At 41.3% G+C, this 23241-nt stretch overlaps 1 protein-coding gene across 1 annotated transcript; it reads right to left on the bottom strand.

Annotated features, from left to right (window-relative positions):
• Positions 1-844: 844 nt before the first annotated feature.
• LOC115289106 (cytochrome c oxidase subunit 7A-related protein, mitochondrial) lies at positions 845-22623 on the bottom strand. The gene is made up of 3 exons (XM_029936315.1): positions 22466-22623; positions 2771-2902; positions 845-1712 (listed from the first exon to the last, which is right to left on the bottom strand). Exons 1-3 carry the CDS (start codon positions 22535-22537, stop codon positions 1572-1574), a joined length of 345 nt encoding a protein of 114 aa, XP_029792175.1. The 5' UTR covers positions 22538-22623; the 3' UTR covers positions 845-1571.
• Between the last annotated feature and the right edge of the window lie 618 nt (positions 22624-23241).

Genomic DNA, 23241 nt, shown 5'->3' with positions numbered 1-23241 from the left:
CACTAAAGTTATTTTTAAAAACACAACTATAAGGGATACATCATTGTGATACCTGGAGAAATTTAAATATAGAATATTAACTAGTATTATTATCAATGTTAAATTGAGTGTGACAGCTGTATTATGATCATGAAGGAGAATGTCCTCATTCTTAGGAGATATTGCCTAAAATAATTATGGCTGAATTATCATAACTGCATGGCTTAATCTTAAGTGATTCAGCAAAAAAACAAATGTGTGTGTTTACATACATTCATTGTGTGCCCACATTTGTGAGAGAGCAAGAAAAGGCAAAGGTGGCAATACATTGCTAAATGAAGGGATATACTGTATATACCATACTATTCTTATAATCTTTCTGTAGTCTGAAATTTTTCAAATTAAAAATGTGGGAAAAATAACAGAAGAGTACAGTTTAGATTTGTATAGACAAATAAGGGCTTCCTACCCAGTGAGGATGCCAGTGAGTGCTTATTTTATCCTTTGTAAAAGGTCACTTTTCTTTGCTTTGGCAAGATACAGGCTACCACTTTCTATAAAATAAAATCCCATCTTTTCTCAGCATTAATATAGGGCATGTGAAGTCTACCAATTGTGACAGCGCAGGAAATTAAGGTCTAAAGACCCGTGTGTTACAGGCACATGTCATGAAGGGGCAAGCTGGTTTCCCACAAGGAACCATATGGGAACCATCAATATGCCATTGGCCTATTACTTGACTTTGAGAAATTATTTTGTAAAGATTATCTGGTGCCCAATTAAAAAAAAAGAAATTAGACTCAGGTTTAAGATGCCTCTGGTTTTCTGAAAGTATTCTGAAAGGTCATTCAAAAGGACTTCAAAATTTAGATTTTTCATTCATGTATTTATTCCACATTCAAAGTAAATCACAATTTAAAGCCATAACATTTTGAAGAGGTAAAGGAGAATCTGCATCACCGGTGCATTAATAAAACACACTGGTCTAAAGCACAACACTAAACAGGTGTTCTCTGTTCCCAAGGTGGAATAAATACATAACAATTACACATAAAATTTCACTAAAGATCTGAGATGAGGCAAATAACCCTTGGAAACCAACCGCCCGATGAACAGAGGCAGGCTACAAATAACTGTTCTTAACATTTTATCGCGAAAAGTCCCCAAGGTGTCTACTAACTCACATTCCTGCTTCACGCTCCTGGCCTTGGCTTCTGTCTTCCTTCCTCAGTCACATCCACATCCAGAAAGGCGTCTGCACCCCATGCTCACAAATACCACTGTCAGTCCCTAAGGACCTCAGCACAGACTGCTGTTAATGAGCCTGTGTGCAACCTTCACCCTGAACCTCCAGGGAAATCAGGAGCTCAAAGAGCTGCAGCATTTCTTTAAACAAGTGTCTTAACTACCCAATGAGCTCTGATGGACCATGTGCATTTCATAAACAAACCAAAATATTGCCTTAATATCTATTTTTCTGGAAATATGTTAAGTAAACTATTCAAGTAAAAAAGAAAATGTTTACAGAAAAATGAAAAATGAAAAATCAAAGAGTTTATGCCAAAAAGCAAACCAGTCCTCTGCAGCCTAACTCATTTGTTTTTGGGCTGTGAAGCCATGTAGAGAGCAATCAGGCAATAGATGGTCCCTCCCACTGTCAGCGCCATGGTGGTCCGGTACAGCATTTGGTCAGGCAGGCCTCGCTTCAGGTGGATGGGCACACCGTCGGACTTCTGGAAAGCAAGAATTATCAAGCACATGGTTAATAAAAAGATTTTACAGTTTAGGTTAATAAAGAACAAAGGCCTTTATAACTAAGCCATCAACACACTGCAGTGGGAAAAAACCCTAATCCACTAGAATCCTGACTGAAACAATGGTGTACATCTTCTAAAATATGCAGCTAAAGCTTGTAAGGCCAAAGTCATTCTCCAAAATGGGGCCTCAGGAACATGCATGCAACAAATTCCATGTGTCTAAGGAATTTATCATGTATTATTGAACTAGGCCAGTAGCACTGGTGGATTTCTTTTAAAGGCAAAAGGAATCCACAGCTAAATGACTACAGGCACAAGACATGCTCCACATTGAGTATGACTTCTGATCATTATTCAGTGATGTCTGCACAGACCAGGTCAATTAGTAGGCTCAAGTCCACGTTGTATTCAGCTTCTGTCCGTTAAGCTGGTAAACCCTTGTTTAAAAAAAAGACTCTAGGGGCACCTGGCTGGCTCAGTTTACCGAGCACGCAACTCTTGATCTCAAGGTCATTGAGTTCAAACCCCACAATGGGCCTGAAGCCTACTTAGAAAATAATAAATAATAAATAAAATCTTTAAGAAAGATTCCATAAAATGTTTAATCCATTATTTGCACAGTCTCCAAAATCCCTCCCCCACTATAATTCAAGACTCTGAAGGCCCAATCAAGTCTTACTTATCAGATAAAAAGGGATTAACCTGACCAAAAGTGCCCAACGCCAGTCCTGAATCTGCATGTATTTCTGAGGATAGGAAAACTACCTTCTAGCAACAGCAGTTAACAGACACTCACTGCTGCAGCACTGGAGATGCAGCTAGGCCAATTACCTCTCAATTATCTGTATGCAGATTAACATTAATAATATTCTAAAATCCAATTCTAGCTTCTTTCTGTAGATCAGCAAACCCAAGAGAGCCTTTTCTAACAGCTCAGTGAACTTTAACATCAAGCAAGCAAAAACAATTAGAAGAAAACTCATTGCCAAAATAACAAGTCATTCTTTAGAGTCTGTTCTAGGATTTTCTCTCACCTGGAACAACTTCTGCAGCTCAGGAACTTTGTTTTGCCCAGCATAATCATATGCAGTAAAATCAGAGCTCAGTTTGGTGGGTGTGGCAAATATGATAGGCGGTGCTTCTGTGGAGACCACAGGCCTTAATCCCTGTAGGAAAAAAGAAAATGTCAAGTTGAAAGCATGCCTGGGCAAATGAACAGCCTTTCAACAAACAGGCTGTCTGGAATCATGGATGCAATCATTCAACCACACAAGAGGGAAGGAAAGGCTCTCCAAGAATGCATTACAAGGCCTTTAATTTTAAGATTTAAAGTCCTTAAACTTTTAACAAAAACACTTTCTCACAGCAAATCCCATCAAGAATTCCCTGCCATTAAGTTGGGGGTTTGAGCTGAGGAAGAGATAAGCAAACAATCACAAAAGCCCAATCTGAGCTTCCAGAAATACCTATTATGTCTACCTTCCTATCAAATCAATAAATAAATATAAAATTTTAAAAATGTTTTATTTTTGAGACAGAGTGTGAACAGGGGAGGGGCAGAGAGAGAGAGGGAGACACAGAATCCGAAGCAGGTTCCAGGCTCCGAGCTGTCAGCACAAAGCCCGACGCAAGGCTCAAACTCATGAACTGTGAGATCATGACCTGAGCCGAAGTTGGATGCTTAACCGACTGAGCCACCCAGGTGCCCCTCAATAAAACATTTCTTGAAATATTTTTATTTATTATTGAGACAGAGAGAGACAGAGCATGGGGGATGGGCAGAGAGAGAGGGAGACAGAGAATCCGAAGCAGGCTCCAGGCCCCAATGTTGGGCTTGAACCCTCGTACCGTGAGATCATGACCTGAGCTGAAGTCGGACGCTTAACCAACTGAGCCACCCAGGCGCCCCATCAATAAAACATTTTTAATCTGTATGAACTTTTGGTTACATTTCAAAAGGAACCTGGCTGTCCCTTTCCTTCTCTGGATGAACTGATGTACTAACACAGTATTTCTAACCCCAGAGTATACTTCAGAACTTTCCAGACACACAGTAAAGAAACAGCTCAATCTGGAAGAGCCTGCAATGGGATGAGACTGGTCTTTCAGGACCAGAAAACAAAAAAATTAGAGTAGTTGAACTTTCCAGTTATTAATAAACCCATAAGTTAAAAAACATATATAGTAGAACTTAAGGAAACTTCGCTGTTCTCATCTGTGACATGTCATGTATACAAAAGTAATAATATCTACCAGTAAAAAAACAGCAAGAGATAATAAATATGTGCCTAACACTAATATTTATATCCAATAAATATAAACAGAATGAGACTTGGGAGTTAACACAGGTTTGCTATGAGTAACTCCCGGAGCCACTTGGATAGAAGGACCAACAGGTTTAAAAAGAACCTAAAGGGAAAGAAAAATGGAAACACCATCACAGGCTATGGCAAGTATAAGAAGCTAGTCAGAAGACCACAGATTATATGATCCCATTCTTATGAAAGTCCAGAATAAGAAAACCTACAAAAACAAAGTAGAGAGGCAGTTGCGTAGGGCCGGGGGATGAGCAGCAAGGGGGGATAACTGCAGGGTGTATGTTTCCTCTTGAGGGGACGAAGATGCTCTAAAATTAAGGTGGTGCTGGCTGCACATGGTCTATTAATACACTAAAAAACACTGTGTTGTACACGTTAAATGAGCGTATGTACGGTATGTGAGTTATATCTCAATAAAGCTATTAAAAAAAAAGAACCCAAGGGAAACTCCGGTTTTCTATCTGATGGGGTAAATCTACAGCAGCACATATATATAAAGATGGTTCTCTAAAATAAACTACAGATTAAGATAGGAGCGAAAAGTTACAAACCAACACAATCACATCTACATCTATATTAAATTCTAATTACAAAAAATAAAAATATAAAGTTAGAAAGCAGATTTCAAGCCCACCCTCTTCTATTTTACAGATGAAGGAGGAAACCCTTTGCTCAAATTAACATAGTTGTCAGACCCCTGGTTCTTGATACTTACAGCTGACGAGACCTACTCTAAAGATCCTTTACTGAACGCCTCAAAGATATTCCCACCAGGTAAGCATTAGGATCAACAGGGCAACACAAAAGTAATAAAGCAAACTTGGTTTTGGTCCAAAGTGGCAGCACAGAAAGACCCTGAACTCCCTCCTCCCAGGAACACAGCAAATCTACACCTACACAGAGAGCAACTCCTCCTGAAGAAGAAGTGAAGGCTGGCTGAACAGCTTCCACACAACAAAGGACAGTGGGACCACACAGAACAACAGGAGACAGAGATCCGGGGTAACAACAGGAATCCCACCATGATCTGAGGAGGTGCAGCGGGGAGGGACAGCACCGAAAGGCCTGCACACAGATTCGCCCAATCTGCGCCATGACCAAAAAAACCCACAAAAAACAAAAAACACCCCACACAACAGTATAAATGGCAAATAGACTATAAGTGAAGGAAACCCATTTACTAACCCCAGAGCAACTACTAAATGGTAAGTAGTTAGAGCTCTCCGGTTAGGTGCTAGCCAGCAGCACTGGTTATGCTCCCCTCTCTGCCGTGATGGTGCAGATGGCAGCAGGCGCTCTCGCCAGCCTGCACCCTCTAGCCAGCCTGCACCCTCTAGCCCCAGGCCATAGCCCACACACCAGCTCCAGCGTCCCCCACCACACGCACCTGCCTCACCTCCAGCTGTCCCACCAAGGCTCCCCCAGCCCTCGCCAATTACAGCCCTAGCTATCTCACCAAGGTGGCCCAAGCAAGAAGCACCCCAGGACACCCCCCGGCCTGAATCTGCTTCAGCTCCAGCCAGCCAGGGCACTTCCTATGCAGAGCACCCCAGCCCATACCTGCCCCAACTCCAGCCATTCCACTAGGGAGGGGTCCAGGGTAGAGAGTCTGAGAACAACTGGGCCTGGGCCGGGCCTGCCCCACCTCCTGCTGTCCCAGTAGGGCAGTGCTGAAACCAAGCACTCCTGAGCCATCTGGTCTGAACTCACCCCAGCTCCCAGCATCCCACACAGAGTGTGCCCTCAGCCTGCACCCACTACAGCTCTAGCCAAACAAAGCCAACAGGCACACACAGTCTACACAAGGGACATTCCTACACAAGACCATCCCTTCAAGATTGGGGAAGAGAACTGTTTCACCTAATTCATAGTAACAAACACAGAAAGTCAAACAAAATGAGAAAAAAATACATTCCAAAGGAAAGAACAAAACTTTAGAAAAAGAACAAAAACAGAGATAAGCAATTGACCTGATAGAGTTCAAAGCAACGTTCATAAAGATGCTCACTGGAATTGAGAGGAGAGTTTAAGTGAACTCAATGAAGAAATAAGAAAAAACTAATCAGTGTTGAATACAGTAATTGAAATGAAAAACACCCTAGAAGGATCAACAGCAGATTAGAAGATACAGATAAACAGATCAGCAATCTGGAAGCCTGGGTAACAGAAAGTACCCAAGCTGAACAGTAAAAGGAAAAAATAAGAAAAAATGAGGATGGGGCACCTGGGTGGCTCAGTCCATTGAGTGCCTGACTTTGGCTCAGGTCACGATCTCCTGGTTCACAAGTTCAAAGCCCCGCATCAGGCTCTATCCTGACAGCTCAGCCTGGAGCCCACTTCAGATTCTGTGTCTCCCTCTCCCTCTGTTCCTTTCCCCTCCCCCGTCCACTCATTCTCTCTCAAAAATAAATACAAACATTAAAAAATAAATAAAAGAAAAAATGTGGACAGGTTAGTGGAACCCACAGGACAATGTCAAGTGTACTAATATTCACATCATAGGGGTCCCAGAAGTGGCAGAGGGAAAGGGGCAGAAAACTTATTTGAAGAAATAACAGCTAAAAACTTCTCTAACCTGGGAAAAGCAGACCTCTAGGTTCAGGAAGCAGAGAAAGCCCCAAACAAGATGGACCTAAGAAGGTCTGTACCAAGCCACAATAACAAAACATCAAATATTAAATACAGAATCTTAAAAGGAGCTAGAGATAAGGCTATCAGCTGATTTTTCCAGCAAAAACAGTGCAGACTAAAAAGGAACGGTACAATATATGCAAAGCATTGAAAGGAAAAAAAACTACAACCAAGAATGCTCTACCTGACAAGATTATCCTTCAGAACTGAAGGACAAATAAGAATTCCCCAGACAACAGTTAAAGAAGTTCATCACCACTTAACTAACCTTAGAAAAACTGTTAAAGGAACTTTAAGTGGAAAGGAAAAGGCCATAACTAAAAGAAAATTATGAAAAGAAAAACATTTCGCTGGTAAAAACAAACATATAATAAAGGCAGTAAATCAATCACTTATAAAACTAGTATGGAAGTTAAAAGGCAAGAGTAGTAAAATCAATTACATCTAAAAAATTTGCTGGGTGTGCCTGGGTGGTGCCAACAGGTCATGATCTCACTGTTCATGAGTTCGAGCCCCTAATCAGGCTCTGTGCTGACAGCTTAGAGCCTGGAGCCTGCTTCAGATCTGTGTCTCCCTTTCTCCCTCTGCCCCTCCTCTGCTTGCACTCTATCTCAAAAATAAACATTTAAAAAATGTTTTTAATTCATTGAGATTCATAATAAAAAGATGTAAAAACCCATAAAAACCTATAAAAAATCGACAAAGAATAAAAAGAAAGGAATCTAAGCAAAACACTAAAGTCCTCAATTATAAGGGAAGAAAACAAGCAGAAGAAACAGAAAACCTACAAAAACAATGAGAAAACAATTGACAAAATAGCTAGCAATAAGCACAAACCTGTTAATTATTACTTTAAATGTAAATTGTTTAAATAAATACTCCAATCAAAAGACAAAGGTGACTCAATGGATAAAAAATAAGACCCATCTAGTGTTGCCTACCAGAGGCTCTTTGAGTCCTAAAGACACATACAAACTGAAAAGTTAAGGGATATATATATATATATATATATATATATATATATATATATATATGCGCCACATAAATGGAAGCAAAATGAAAGCTGGGATAGCAAACTTACGTCAAGACAAAGTAGATTTAAAACAAAGACAGTAACGGGACACATGGGTGGCTAAGTTGGTTAACTGTCCGACTTTGGGTCAGGTCACGATCTTGCAGTTAGTGAGTTCTACCCTTGCACTGGTGTTTTGCTGACAGCTCAGAACCTGGAGCCTGCTTCAGATTCTATGTCTCTATCTCTTCCCCTTCCCCACTCATGTGCTCGCTTGCGCTCTCTTTCAAAAATAACATTAAAAAATTTTTAAAACAAAAACTCTAACAAGAGACAAAGAAAGGGATTATAAAAAGGGATTAATCCAACAAGATGTTATAACAACTGTAAATATCTATCTAGGCACCCAACACAGGGGCACCTAAATATACAAAGCAAATTATTAATAGGCACAAAGGGAGAAATTGACAGTAACACAATAACAGCAGGGGACTTTAACAACTCACTTACATCAATGGATAAAGCATCCAGACATAAAAATCAATATGGCTTTGAACAACATTAGAACAGATAGACCTAGCAGATATATATAGAATATTCAATCCCAAAACAGCAGAATATACATTCTTTTCAAGTGCACGTGGAACATTCTCTAGGACAGATTACATATTAATTAGGCCACAAAACAAGTCTCAATTAATTTAATAAGACAGAGCATCTTCTCTAATCACAATAGTATGAAACCAGAAATCAGTTACAGGGAAAAAACAACTAGAAAAAAACACAAACACATGGAGGCTAAACAACATGCTCCTAAACAACCCACAAGTCAAAGAAGAAATCAAAAAGGAAATTTAAGGATTCATGGAGAAATGAAAATGGAAACAGTGTTCAAAATCTTTGGGACATAACAAAAGCAGTGCTAAGAAAGAAGCTTATAGCCATACAGGTCTACCTCAAGAAACAGGAAAAATCTCAAACAATCTTAACTTTACACCTAAATAAACTAGAAAAAGAACAAAGACCAAAGTCAGCAAAAAGAAGAAAACAACAACTATAGTAGAACTAAGTTAAACAGAGACTAAAGTAGAAATAAGTGAAATGTGAACTAAAAAAAAGATGTGAAACTAAGAGCTGGTTCTTCAAAAAGATAAACAAAATTGATAAATCTTTAGCCAGACTTATCAAGAAAAAAGTGAGATCTCAAACAAAATCACATCACAAACAGAAGTTACAACTGACACCACAGAAATACAAAGGATTATAAGACACTACTAATGAAAATGACATGACAACAAGTTGGACAACTTAGAAGAAAGGGATAAATTCCTAGAAACATACAATTCTTCCAAGACTGAATCAGGAAGAAATAGAAAATCTGAGCAGACCAATTACGAGCAGTTGTAATTTTAAAAACTCCCAAGAAAGAAAAGCCCAGGGCCACATGCTTCACAAGTAAATTCTACTAAATATTTAAAGAAGAGTTAACACCTATCCTTCTCAAATGATTCCAAAAAACAGAAGAGGAAGAAACTCTTCCAAATTCATTCCACAAAGCCAGCATTACCCTGACAACAAAACCAAAGATGATACAAATATACATATAATTACACACACACACACACACACACACACACACCCTATATAAAAGGCCAGTATCTCTATATATACACAATGGAGTACTACATGGCAATGAGAAAGAATGAAATATGGCCATTTGTAGGAAAGTGGATGGACCTCGAGGGTGTCATGCTAAGCGAAATAAGTCAGGCGGAGGACAGATACCATATGTTTGCACTCATAGGTCTAACAGGAAAACAGGAGAAACCTAATGGAGGACCAGGGGGAGGGGAAGAGGGAAAGAGAGTTGGGGAGAGAGAGGGATGCAAAACTTGAGAAACTATTGAATGCTGAAAATGAATTGAGGGTTGAAGGGAAAGTGGGGGCGGGGGGCGCGAAGAGGTGGTGGTGATGGAGGAGGAGGGCACTTATGAGGAAGAGCACTGGGTGTTGTAATGGAAACCAATTTGACAATAAACTATTTAAAATAAAAGAATGATAGCCAAAAAATTAAAAATAAATAAATAAATAAATAAATAAAAGGCCAGTATCTCTGATGAACACAGATGCAAAAACTACTCAACAAAATTAGCAAACTAAATTCAACAATACATTTAAAAAGATCCTTGGGGCGCCTGGGTGGTTCAGTCAGCTTCGGCTCAGGTCATGAACTCACAGTTTGTGGGTTCAAGCCCCGCGTTGAGCTCTGTGCTGACAGCTAGCTCAGAGCCTGGAGCCTGCTTCAGATTCTGTGTGTGTCTCTCTCTCTGTCCCTCCCTGCTTGCACTCGCACTCTCGTGCTCTCTCTCTCTCAAAAATAAATAAAAAACATTTTAAAAATTAAAAAAAAAAAAGATCCTTTACCATGATCAAGTGGGATTTTTACTCCAGGATGCAAGACTGGTTTCATATCCACAAATCAATGTGATACACAACATTAACAAAATGAAGGATAAAAATCACATGATAACCTCAACAGATGAGAAAACACATTGGACAAAATTTAACACCCGTTCATGATAAAAAAAAAAAAAACCCTCAACAAAGTGGGTTTAGAGGGAACATACCTCAACATAATGAGACCATATATAGGAAGTCCATAGCTAACATCATATTCAATGGTGAAAACAAAGTTTTTTTCCTCTAAGATCAGGAACAAGACAAGGATGTCCACTTTCACTTTTATTCAACACAGTATTAGAAGTCCTAGCCACAGTAATCAGATAAGAAAAAGAAATAAAACACATCCTAATTGGGAAGAAGAAGTAAACACTTTTACTATTTGCAGCTGACAGGATACTGAATATAAGAAAACCCTAGGGGCACCTGAATGGCTCAGTCAGCTGGGCGTCTGACTCTCAATTTCTGCTGAAGTCATGATCCCAGGGTTGTGGGACTGAGCCCTGCTAAAGATTCTCACCCTCTGCCTCTCTATCCTGTTCATGTTCTCTAAAAAATAAAAAAAATAAATAAAGAAAAAGGAGAAGAAAACCCTAGAGGTTCAACCAAAAAATGATTACATGAATTTAGTAAGGTTGCAAGATACAAAATTAGTATAAAGAAACCTGTGGCATTTTGACATATACTAATAATGAAGAAGCAGAAAGAGATTAAGGAAACAATCCCAATTACAACTGCATCAAAAAGAATAAAATATCTAAGGATTAATCTAACCAAGAAAGTGAAAGACTTGTACTTTTAAAACTATTAAGACAATGATGAAAGAAACTGAAGACACAAACAAATGGAAAAATATACCAGGCTCATTAACTGGAAGAATTCATACTGTTAAAATGCCCACATTACCCAAAGCAATCTAGAGATTTAATGTAATCCCTATCAAAATACCAGTATGATTTTTCACAGACATAGAACAATCCTAAAATGTGTATGGAATCACAAAAGATCCCAAATAGCCAAGGCAATCTTGAGAAAGAACAAAGCTAAAGTTATCACAATCCCAAGTTTCAATATATATTAAAAGCTACAGTAATCAAAACAGTAGGGTACTAGCACTAAATCAGATTAATCGAACAGAGAGCCCAGAAATAAAAATCGCACTTATATGGTCAACCCTACAACAAAGAAGACACAATTATACAATGGGGAAATGCAGTCTCTTCATTAACAGTGCTGGTAAAACTGGACAGCTACATGCAAAAGAATGACACTGAGGGCACCTGACTAGCTCAGTGGCAGAGGATGTGACTCTTGATTCTAAGATCAGGAGTTCAAGCCCCAAGTTGGACGTAGAGCTAACTTAAAAAAAAATGCTTTTGACTTTTGTCTTAGAGAAGATGAGGGTGCAACTGTCTTTGATCATCCCAAATCCAGGTTCATCTGACACCATCACCTCCACCATGCCACCTAAGTTCAACCCTAATGAGACCAAAGTCCTGTACTGAGGTGCACCGGGTGGGGAAGGTGGTGCCGTGTCTGCCCTGGCCCAGAAGATCCGCTCTCTGAGTCGCACTCCCGAAAAAGGTCAGTGATGACATAGCAAAGGCACCTGGTGAATGAAAAGATCTAGGGATTACAGTGAAACTGGCCACTCAGAACAGATAAACCCAGATTAAAGCGGGACCTCCTTGCCTCTGCTCTGATTGTCGAAGACCTCAAGGAACCACCATGAGACAGAAAGCAGCAGAGAACCACTGAACAGAGTGGAAATATCACTTTTGATAAGTCTGTCAACACTGCCTGAAAGATGCGGCACAAGTCTTTAGTCAGAGAACTCTCCGAATCCATTAAAGTGATCTTTGAAACTGTCCTGTCTGTGAGCTGCAATGCTGATGGCCACCACCCTCATGACATCAGAGATGACATCAGTAATGGTGCAGAATGCCCTACTAGTTGAGAACTACAAAGGTGAATATTTCAATAAAGGATCATTTGACAACCAAAAAAAAAAAAAACCAAAAACAAAACCTGGACTTTTCTTACACAATACACAAAAATAAACTCAAAATGGATTAAAACTTAAATATGTCTTTTTTAATGTTTTTATTTTTATTTTATTTCTTTATAGTTTATTGTCATGTTGGTTTCTATATAACACCCAGTGCTCATCCCCACAAGTGCCCTCCTCCATGCCCATCACCCCCTTCCCCTCTCCCACTCCCCCATCAGCCCTCAGTTTGTTCTTAGTCTTCAAGAGCCTCTCATGGTTTGCCTAAATGTAAGTCTTAACTCCTAAGAAGAAAACATACACAGTAATCTCTTGGACATCAGCCTTAGCAATATTTTTCTGAATCTGTCTCCTCAGGTAAGGGGAACAAAAGCAAAAATAAACTGGGACTACATCAAACTAAAAACTTTTTGCACAGTGAAGGAAACCAACAAAACAAAAAGGCAACTTACTGAATGGGAGAAGATATGTGCAAATGATACATTCAAAAAGGGGTTAATATCCAAAATATATAAAGAACTTAAACAACTCAATACCAAAAACTTACAGAGGACCTGAACACACATTTTCCAAAGATGACTTACAGATGGCAAACGGGCATATGAAAAGTTGTTCAATATCACTTATTATCAAAGAAATGCAAATCAAAACCACAATGAGATATTACCTCACACCACTCAGACTGGCAAGTTATCAAAAAGACAAGAAATAACAAGTACCGGTGAGGATGTAAAGAAAAGATAAGCCTCATTCACTGCTGATGGAGATAGTTTGGTGTAGTCATTATGGAAAACAGTATGGAAGTTCCCCCAAAAATTAAAAATATAATACAAATATGATTCACACCAGTAATTCTATTTCTGAGTATTTACCTGAAGAAAATAAAAATGTCAGTTCAAAAAGATACGTGCACCCTTTGTTTACTGCAGCATTATTTACAATATCCAAGATATGAAAACAACCTAAGTGTTTACTGATAGATGGCATGTGTGTGTGTGTGTGTGTGTGTGTGTGTGTGTGTGTGTGTGTACAAAGTAGAATAATATTCAGCCATAAAAATGACATCTTGTGGTGATGGCATGGAGGAGGGCACTTGTTGGGATGAGCATTGGGTGTTATATGGAAACCAAGTTGACAGTAAACTATAAAAGGAAAAAAAAATGAGGTCTTGCCATTGCTAACAACCTGGATAGGAATGAGGGTATTATGCTAAATGAAATAAGTCAGACAGAAAAAGACAAATACCATTATTATTCCACTTAAGTGTGGAATCTAAAAAATGAATAAAAAATAGATACAGACCCATAAATATAGAGAACTGGTGGTTGCCAGAGGGGAGGGGGCCGGATGATGAAAAAGGCGAAGGAAATTAAGAGGTACAAATGTCCAATGATAAAGTCAAGGAGGATGAAAAGTACAGCATACAGAATATAGTCAATAATGCTGTAACAGCTTTGTAAGGTGACAGATGGTAAGTACATTACTGTGGTGAGCATTTTGTAATTTATATAACTGTGAAATCACTATGTTGTATACACCTAAAACTAATATAATATTGTAAATCAATTATACATCAATTAAACTTCCCCCTCTAAAAGTAAACTTGGTTTCTATTTCTTGACAAAGTCCCACAAATGGGAATCATCTGCACTGCATTCACTCATTCAGCATATATTACTGAACACTTACTCTATACTGGAAGTATACAACAGATAAAATCTCTGCCATTATGGGGATTAACATTAAGGAATAAGAGCCACTGATTATCTACTAAGCCCTTGGTACATGCCCAGCGTCCTGTCAAGCATTTCACATGCATCATCTCATTTACTCCTCCCAGCAAACCTACCAAGATGTTACTATTCCTATTTTATAGAGGAGAAAACTAGATCAGAGAGGGTAACTTGCCTAAGATCATGTAGCAAAAAAAGATGGAGTCTAGCGCCAAAATTCAGGGCTCTCTAGACTCCAGAGATTTGGGGGGTTTTAATTTTCTTTTTTTTTAAATTTTTTAATGTTTATTTATATTTTTGAGAGAGACACAGAGAGAGACAGAGACAGAAGGCAGAGCACAAGCGAGGGAGGAGCAAATTGAGGGAGACACGGAATCCAAAGCAGGCTCCAGGCTGTCAGCACAAAGCCCAACGCGGGGCCTGAACTCACAAACCATAAGATCAGGACCCAAACCAAAGTCGATGCTCAACCTACTGAGCCACTCAGGGGCCCCTAATTTTCCTTTTAACATTTATTATTTTTTTTGAGAGACAGAGAAAGAGCGAGCGGGGGTGGGGGGGGGGAGGGGTAGAGAGGGAGGGCGAGAAAGAGGTGGGGGGGGAGGGAGAGAGGGGGAGAGTGAGTCAGATTCTGAAGGAGACTCCAGGCTCCACACTGTCGGCACAAGCCCAACACAGGGCCCAAACTCACAAACCATGAGATCATGGCCTGAGCCAAAGTCAGATGCTTAACCAACTGAGCCACCCAGGCACCTTGGGTTTTTAAGTATTCCACTACCTCTCCCCACAGCCCCTCTCAACTACCGCTTAAAAGCAACAATTCATTTACAGTTTGGTGAGTAAGCCACTTGTCTAAATTTAGTATATAATACACTCAGACTCACAAGAACTCAGACATGGGAAGAGAGGCCTTAATGACTGAGATAAGAAGGCTAAAAAGGATCAGTCTTTGAACTGAAAATTTTAACATAACTCTCTAATTCTGTGAGCTTCGTATTTTCTCCTATAAGGATTTCTCCTTGAATGCAAAAATTTAAAAGCCTTTACACAAAGCATCTCCAAAAATGGTTTAAAATTAAATTCTTGTTTTGAAAGGACTAATGTGAGAGCATTTTTTGAAGGGATTATACCTAACTGCTCAGTGTTTGTTCACTCATCAAATGATTCAGAACTACAGCATCTTATGAACAGTATCTGAAAACAGGAGTATCAACCATCTGAATGGTTTTAAATAACTCCGTATTTCCTTTTAGAATACTGTAAAAGGTTGGAATATAGAATTTTAAAATTACCTATAATCCCATTACCTTATCCTATGAACCAATCTTTCTTCATATGCATATTTTAACATCACAAAATTCTCTATTGTTTTTTTATTTAATAAGCATTTCTTCTCAGAATCCTACAGAACTTTCATGAATAAATTTACTCTTCACATCAACCCTGTAAATAAGGTATTATCAGCCTATGTTACAGATGATTAAAACAAAGCTCAGAGATTCCAGAAAGAAGATGGGATTCAAACCCACACACTTTTATTATACCATACAATCAATAATTCAACTGTCCTAGACCCACCATTAAAAGGAATGGATATTCATCTGTCATTAAACCTAACAATTTAAGAGCAGTCAGTGTTTCCAGTGTTTCAATGCAGCTAGACAGGACTGACACTGGGGTTCTCAAGAGTGGCCTTAATTAACCAAGAAGCTGTATTTACAGGAAGGTATCTAAAGCAAATCCCTTCATATATGCCTCTTCCGGGGTTGCAGCTGTCCCAGAACAGAACTATGAGCCTCCCTATCCTGGTAACAGGTTTTCTGGCCAAAATCCTTGGAATCATTCTTAATTCTGCAAACACATTGTAAATCCTTTTGACTCTACCTTCAAAATCTATTCGGAATCTGACCACTTCTCACCCATCTCCACCAATCCATGTTCTGGTCCAAACCCCTGAAATTTTTTTTTATTTTTATTTTTTTAAAGTTTAGAGAGAACATGACCAAGGGAGGAGCAGAGAAAGAGGGATTATGACCTGCGCCAATATCAAGCATCGACGGCTCAACCAACTGAGCCACCCAGGTGCCCCCAAACCCCTGGATCTTTATAACACCCTAACAGATCACCCTCCTTCCATTTCCACACTTGCTACCCTGCATTCTACTCTTAATGCAGCATTAAGGAGATGTTACTACTTAGCTCAAACTCCCCTAAAGCATCCTATCTTATTGAGCTAAACCCAAAATGACTACACTGGCTTCCAGGGCCACATGAGATGCAGCCTTCAAATCTCACCACCTACATCATCCCCTCTCTCTACCCCAGCCCACTAGACAGGCCCCTTAAATCTCCCAGGTATCTCTCTACCTAGAATGCTCTTCTCTAGGTATCCACATGGCTGGCACCCTTATCTCCTTCAGGTCTTTGCCCATGTCTCACCTTCTCAGTGAGATATTCTCTTTACCACCCTTTTAAACTGCATGTCCTCCCCGTTACCCCTCCTCTTTTTTCCTCCACAGCACTTATCACCACCTAGCATACTGTATTTTACTTTGTTTACTATGTCTCCCCTACTGCAAGGAAGCCCCATGAGGGCAGGTTTTGTTCACTGCTCTTCCCTAGACTTAACAAAGCAAAAAGCACATTCAGCAAATATTTGTTGAAAGTAAAAATAAGCTGTAGCTTCATAACAATGTAGACTTGAGTGTTTCAGAACCAAAGTAAATCAAGTCAGCACTTGATGGCAGAGCCTCCCATACCTCCCAAAAAGAAAACTAGTGAATGAAGACAGTCCTTAAATAGTGGACCGAAAACCAAGTGGAAATCACAGGTTTTGCTTTTTAGTATCAAACCTCTTAGCTATTCACACAATCACTACCCCTGTAATTAAGACCTTCAACCACAACCATTTAGTAGTTGAAGCCTTATTGCTCCAAAATGATTTTTTTTTTTAACATTTTAAGTAATCTCTACGCTCAACACAGGGCTCAAACTTACAACCTCAAGATCCAAGAGAGCCAGCTCCACCAAATGAGCCAGCCAAAGGCCCCTATTTGCCCCAAATTTTTAGAGAGAAGTAAACTTGATATTTCCCCCCTTGAAGTAATAAGAGAATTACCCCCCACCACCACCTTTTTTTAATTTTTAGGGGCACCTGGGTGGCTCAGTCAGTTAAGTGTCCATCTTCAGGTCATGATCTTGCGGTCCATGAGTTTGAACCTCGTGTCGGGCTCTGTGATGAATCCTGCTTCAGATTCTGTGTCTCCCTTTCTCTACCCCTCCCCTGCTCGTGCACTCTCTCAAAAGTAAACATTAAAATTTCTTGTTTGTTTGTTTAACTGACCGAAACCTAAAAACTCTTGATCTCTGATTTAGGACTAGAAACAAGTTTCAATCTGCAGTGACTCAAATTCTAACTGCCAGCTAGATATCACCACCTCCATGTTTCCTGGACACGTCATTCTCTGCAAGTCCAAAATTCACCCAGTTTCTCACAAATCTATTCAGGAGCTCCCTGTTTCCAAGGACAGCACCACCTTCCTCTCATTACCCAGTCATCTCGGAGTCCTCCCTTCTCATCCCCCCGATCTCCCTCATTGGTCACTAAGTCCTTATCTCCCAGACCTGTTCCTCTTCTCCCACTCAGAAGACCCTGAACTAGTCTATAACTCGGTAGAACATTCTATGAGGATAACAGGCATCCCTGGCACTGGTCTCTCCCAGGCAGACTGTCTTTTCGAAGCACAGCTCTGGTTATAACACTTGCTGCTCCATACTAAACCTTCATGAAACTAAAGGTGAGAAGTATGTCCTTGTTCCAACCTCTGGATAAGATTCTACCACAACTTTCTGCATCAAGTTGCTTTGTAAATCCTGTATGTTTCTCACAAAATTAAGTCCTACCATCCTAGACCCTTCATGACCTATCTCCACCTACTACCACAGCCAAACTTACTACTCAGTGCTTCCCCACAGCCCCCACCTCCTTTACTTCCAGTTCCCTTTACCTAGAAGGTCATCCTACCCTCTTAATTAGGAGAACTGTTGGGTCATAAGGTAAAAATGTTTCACTTTAAAAAATTGTTTTAATGTGTATTTATTTTTGAGAGAGACAGCGCAAGCAGAGGAGGGGCAGAGAAGAGACACAGAATCCAAAGCAGGCTCCAGGCTGAGTTGTCAGCACAGTGCCGGATGCGGGCTCAAGCCCAATGACTGCAATATCATGACCTGAGCCAAAGTCGTACGCCTAACTGAATGAGCCACCCAAGCAATCCAAAATGTTTACTTTTTAAGAAATTACTAGGCTAGGGGCACCTGGGTGGCTCTGTTGGTTAAGCCTCCAGCTTCAGCTCAGGTCATGATCTCAGGTTTGTGGGTTTGAGCCCCGCATTGGGCTTTGTGCTGACAGCTCAGAGCCTGGAGCCTGTTTCAGATTCTGTGTCTCTCTCCCTGCACCACCCCGCCTCCCATGCTCTGTCTCTCTGTATCAAAAATAAATAAAACATTTTAAAAAATTAAAAAATAAGATGATTTTAAAGAAATTACTAGGCTATTTCCAAAGTGTCTGTGTGGCAGGGTCCCCTCCCTAAGGAAAGAAAAAAAAAACCTGAAGGCAATGTTGACAACCCCTCATGACCTTGTTAACATGAGACCACTTAATCAGACTACATGTTTGTGTTACCATACAAGAGAGACAAAGTAAAAAATATATGAAAAACGGTGCCACAAAGCTTTGGGGGCTAATTTCTTTGATTATGAACCCAACTGAGCAGTGTTGGCCAAGAATAAAGTTGCTTCCTGGAAAGAAGAGCCTTGGTGTCACCACTCTGTGCAAGAATCCTGCTACAGCTGAATCACTTCACATCCCCACCAGCAATACAGCAGGGTTCCTGCATCTCCACAGTCTCACTAACACCTGCTGTCTGTCTTCTGATTTTAGCAGGTGTGAAGGGATAGCTCACTCAAGTTTTGATTTGCATTTCTCTAATGACTAATGATGTTGAACACCTTTTCATGTGTTTATTAGCCTCAATTTATTTTGACATTGGACACAGAAAGGTAAGGAAAATGCGTTTCAATCAACCACTGGAAACTACAATTACTTTTCATCTACCTGTACCATTGTTAAAAACTAGCTTCTCTATATCATGTTTTTCAGTGCATGTTAGCTTATTCACTTTACATAATACTGAAAGTTACAAACATTTTACAGTGTCAATGTTTCCAAGAAAAGAAAAACTAAAGTAGTCCAGAACACCTGGTTTGGGGGTTATGCCTCTCACAAGCATTCTGCAATCTACATATAAAGCCTACAAAGCATCACTTCTTTCAACATAGCTTAAATTCTTGGGCGCTTGGGTGGCTCAATCAGGTGAGCTCTTTCTTGATTTGGGTTCAGGTCAGGCTCCCAGAGTCCTGGGATTTGAGGAGCACAGGGCTCTACAAATAGCGTGGAGCCTGCTTGGGATATTTTCTCTCTCCCCGCCCTTTCCCCTCTTTCTCTCTAAAAAAAAAATAAATAAAAATAAATAGGGGCGCCTGAGGATTCTTGAGCATCCAACTTCAGCTCAGGCCATGATCTCGAAATTCTTGAGCTCCAAGCCCGCATCAGGCTCTGTGCTGCCAGCTCAGCTTCAGATTCTGTATCTCACTCTCTCTCTGCCCCTTCCCTGTTCACCTTCTGTCTCTCTCAAAAATGAAACCTTAAAAAAATTTTTTTAATAAAAAAATAAAAACAGATTAAAAAAAGAAATCCTTAAGTGACTAGGAAGCATGGAGCCTGCCTGGGACATTCTCTTTCTCTCCCTCTGCCCCTCTCCCCCTCTCACTCATGCTCTCTCTAAAAACAAACAAATAAAAACAGATCAAGAAAAAGAGGAAATCCTTAAGTGACTAAGAAGTTTAAACACAATTTAAGAGATGCTAGAAATCTGAAGGCTCTATCTGTACCACACAAATTTCAGGGTAATAGTCTCTGCTAATCTCAGGGTAATCTCTGAGAGCTAATTTTTTTAAATGTTTTATTTATTTTTGAGAGCGAGACAGAGAGAGAGGGGGAGCGAGCAAGCGAGTGCGTGAGGAAAGGGTCAGAGAGAGAGAGGGAGACACAGAATCTTAAGACAGGCTCCCGGCTGTGAACCGTCAGCATAGAGACTGACGCGGGGCTCGAACCCATGGACTGTGAGATCATGACCTGAAGTCAGAATGCTTAACCAACTGAGTCACCCAGGCGCCCCTCTGAGAGCTAATTTCAATATATGCTGGGTGCCTGGGTGGCTGTTGGGTAAGCATTTGACTTCAGCTCAGGTCATGATCTCATGGTTCGGGAGTTGGAGCCCCACATCAGGCTCTGTGCTGGCAGCTCAGCATCTGGAACCTGCTTTGGATTCTCTGACTCCCTCTCTCTGCCCCTTCCCTGCTCACACCTCTCTCTCAGTCTCAAAAATAAATAAACGAACAAACAAAAGTATCGACGGAGAAAAAACTTACAGAAGAGTAGTATGTGGTTCCACATCCATGAAATTCAAAAACAAGCAAATCTACTTATAAAGTCTGAATAGGGAAGGAAACTTCCTAGAGATCATGGAATGTCCTATGCGTTATCAGGGCTGGAGGTTACAGTGTATGCATTTGTCAAAACTCATTAAACTAACATTTAAGTTCAGTTCATGAAAACTAGGGTCTTTTATTTAAACAAATATGATAGAAAGGACTATTCTCCTGTAATCTGCAAAATAAACAAATCCCTAGCAACAACTTTTTCTTTCCTCTCATTACCAATTTGGCTTCAGTGACACACCACACTGGTTTCCCTTCTAATCTTGGTTTTGTGGGTTTTTTTCCCCTAAATGTTTATTTTTGAGAGAGAGAGACAAAGACAGAGCGGGGGAGGGGCAGAGAGAGAAGGAAACACAGAACCTGAAGCAGGCTCCAGGCTCTGAGCTAGCTGTCAGCACAAAGCCCGAGGGGGGGGGGGGGGCGCGCGCTCCAACAGCATGACCATGACATGAGTGGAAGTTGGACACTTAACCAACTGAGCCACCCAGGCTTTTTTGTTTTTTTTAACAAATTTTCCTCCTCTACCCTGCGCTTCGTGTTTCCGTAGCCTAATCATTTCCCAAATTTCTTCCCTATATGCTCCCTGGATGATCTCCTCCCCACCACAGATTCTACCAATTATGGGCTGAAGACACCCAGACCTATTAAACTTCATATTTATAAATCCAGTTGCTACCAGACATGACATCATCACATGCTCAATATTTATAAACCTGCACTTCCTCCTGAACTCCACACTCCCCAAAACTTGCCCTTCCCCCCCCACCCTAATATTAATAGCACATCTAATCTTAGACTGAAATTACTCTTAAACATCTTCCCCACTTGGACAAGCCACCATGTCCCCCAGAAAAAGGAGGAAGTAACAGAATAGAGCATTCTTTACACCCCACCTGGGATCCTTACTATTCCCATCCAGTTTTCCAACTGCATACTTCACCAACGGTTCCCACCCTACTCTATGAGGATAAGGAACGATGCTATCTCACACTCAACTTCTAGAGGTAAAGTAGCTATCACTTACCCAGTACCAACCACCTGCCAAAGACTACTAGTCACTTCATTTAACCTGTACAAAAGGTGCCCTAGATGAAACTAAGCTCACAATAAAGTAACCGGGTAAGGGCCATAAAACTTAAACAGCAAAACCAGGATGTTAGCTGATATTAAGAGTCTACAATTGAGAGGCACCTGGGTGCCTCAGTTGGTTAAGCTCTTGATTTCAGCCCAAGTCATATCTCAACAGTTTGTGAATTCGAGCCCCGAGTTGGGCTGTGCTGATGGTATGGAGCCTATTTGGGATTCTCTCTCTCTCTCTCTCTCTGCCCACGATCTCTCTCTCAAAATAAATAAGTAAAGGTAAGGGGAAAAAAGTCTACAACTGAGACAAACTCCAACTGGCAAAATCTAAATGAAATCGGAATACTTTTTTAGACTCAACAGCAGTCAGCTGAGAAGCGTGAGGTCGTTACACTGCCCAGGCTCACCTGGACATTTGAAAGAACTCCTTAAGTCTCTTAATTCTGATCCTAGAGCCTCTCCTGCCTCTATGGCTTCCCTCAGGACTGTCAACCCAGCTCTCCAATCTCAAGCTTTGAAAAGGCTTTTGGGATACGCGGGAGGCGGGTTACAAAGGAACACCGACGAGACCAAAGGCGAGACCTCCTTAAAAAGGACAAAACCGAATTTCGGACTCTGCTGGGTCGCATTCTGGGCCACGCCGACCCGACAAGCCACCCCGACGTCCCAGAAGCAACGACCTCTGATGTCACCTTGGCCCCAGCTGTGTGCCAGGCCCAACTTCCACCCCGGAACAGCCCCGCCGGAGAAACAGCTACAGAATTAGGAGCCTCTATGGCCGCGGCAAGATGCTGAGAGGCGCCGGGAAAGGTGGTGCCGAGCTAAACCGAACCGCAGGCAGAAATCCCACCCGGCTCCGGCGCCACGACTGCCTGGCGCAGAAGCTCGGGCGGCCACTTCTATCCGAGACGGCCTGGAGCTACCTGTACCTGCGGACTATAAGCGTTGGAAGCCCATGTTCCCGTCAGCTTCTGCGTGAAGCCACTAAACTTGTAATACATGACGCCCGGTGACCGGCTTCCCGCAGCCGCTGCCTGCGCGACTGCCTCATAGAAGGACCCTGCCTTCTCTCCCGTCGCCTTAAGCTTCAGCCCAAGGACCCTGCGCCAGGAGACAGGCTGCCCGGAGATCGCCTAATTTGCAACATGCCCTCTTCAGCCATATCAAGGAGCAAGAAGCTGGAGCCTCAGGACAAAGAAAGGCCCAAAAACCAGCTTTAGGAGAGTGCAGAAGCTGCCGGAGAAGAATCTGTAGAAACTATGAAGTTCCGGTCTCTCGCCCACATTTACATTCGGGCAGTACCAAGCCGCCTTAAGAAATGCGCAAGCGCTCCACGAAACCAGGACGGAGGCTGCGGGAGTCGCCGGGGTTGAGTGGGGTGGAACCCTGGGCGGGGTCTGGGGCGGACCCTGGGCGGGGTCTGAGGCGGGTGGGGCGGGGAGAGGTAGTGTTGAAGGGCTGCCCCTTGGTCCTTGGTTTGAAGACTTTCTTTACGAAACTTAACTTGCTCGGTCTGATTTCTTTTTTCCCTTTCTTTAGTCACCTGGTGAAGCGCCCAGCTTCTCACTCAGTCGGAGTATGAACCCGTACACCGGGCTTCTCCGGCAGCCTGGGAGTGGGGGAGCAAATAAAATGTGGAATCTTCCGCTGAGAGCCTTGTAGTATGGAGAGCTGTTAGGCATTTCTCCCCAATAATAAAGATAAC

Source organism: Suricata suricatta, chromosome 4, assembly GCF_006229205.1.
Source record: "Suricata suricatta isolate VVHF042 chromosome 4, meerkat_22Aug2017_6uvM2_HiC, whole genome shotgun sequence".
NCBI classification, from domain to species: domain Eukaryota; kingdom Metazoa; phylum Chordata; class Mammalia; order Carnivora; family Herpestidae; genus Suricata; species Suricata suricatta.
The sequence above is the reverse complement of the archived record's forward strand: the minus strand, read 5'-3'. Positions and strand labels throughout refer to the sequence as shown.

Coding starts and splice junctions, on each gene's coding strand:
- LOC115289106 (XM_029936315.1), bottom strand. CDS start 22,537: ATGTATTACAAGTTTAGTGGCTTCACGCAGAAGCTGACGGGAACATGG. Junction 2,903..22,465: donor CCAACGCTTATAGTCCGCAG/GTACAGGTAGCT, acceptor TTTTTCCTACAG/GGATTAAGGCCTGTGGTCTC. Junction 1,713..2,770: donor AGCTGCAGAAGTTGTTCCAG/GTGAGAGAAAAT, acceptor CTTGCTTTCCAG/AAGTCCGACGGTGTGCCCAT.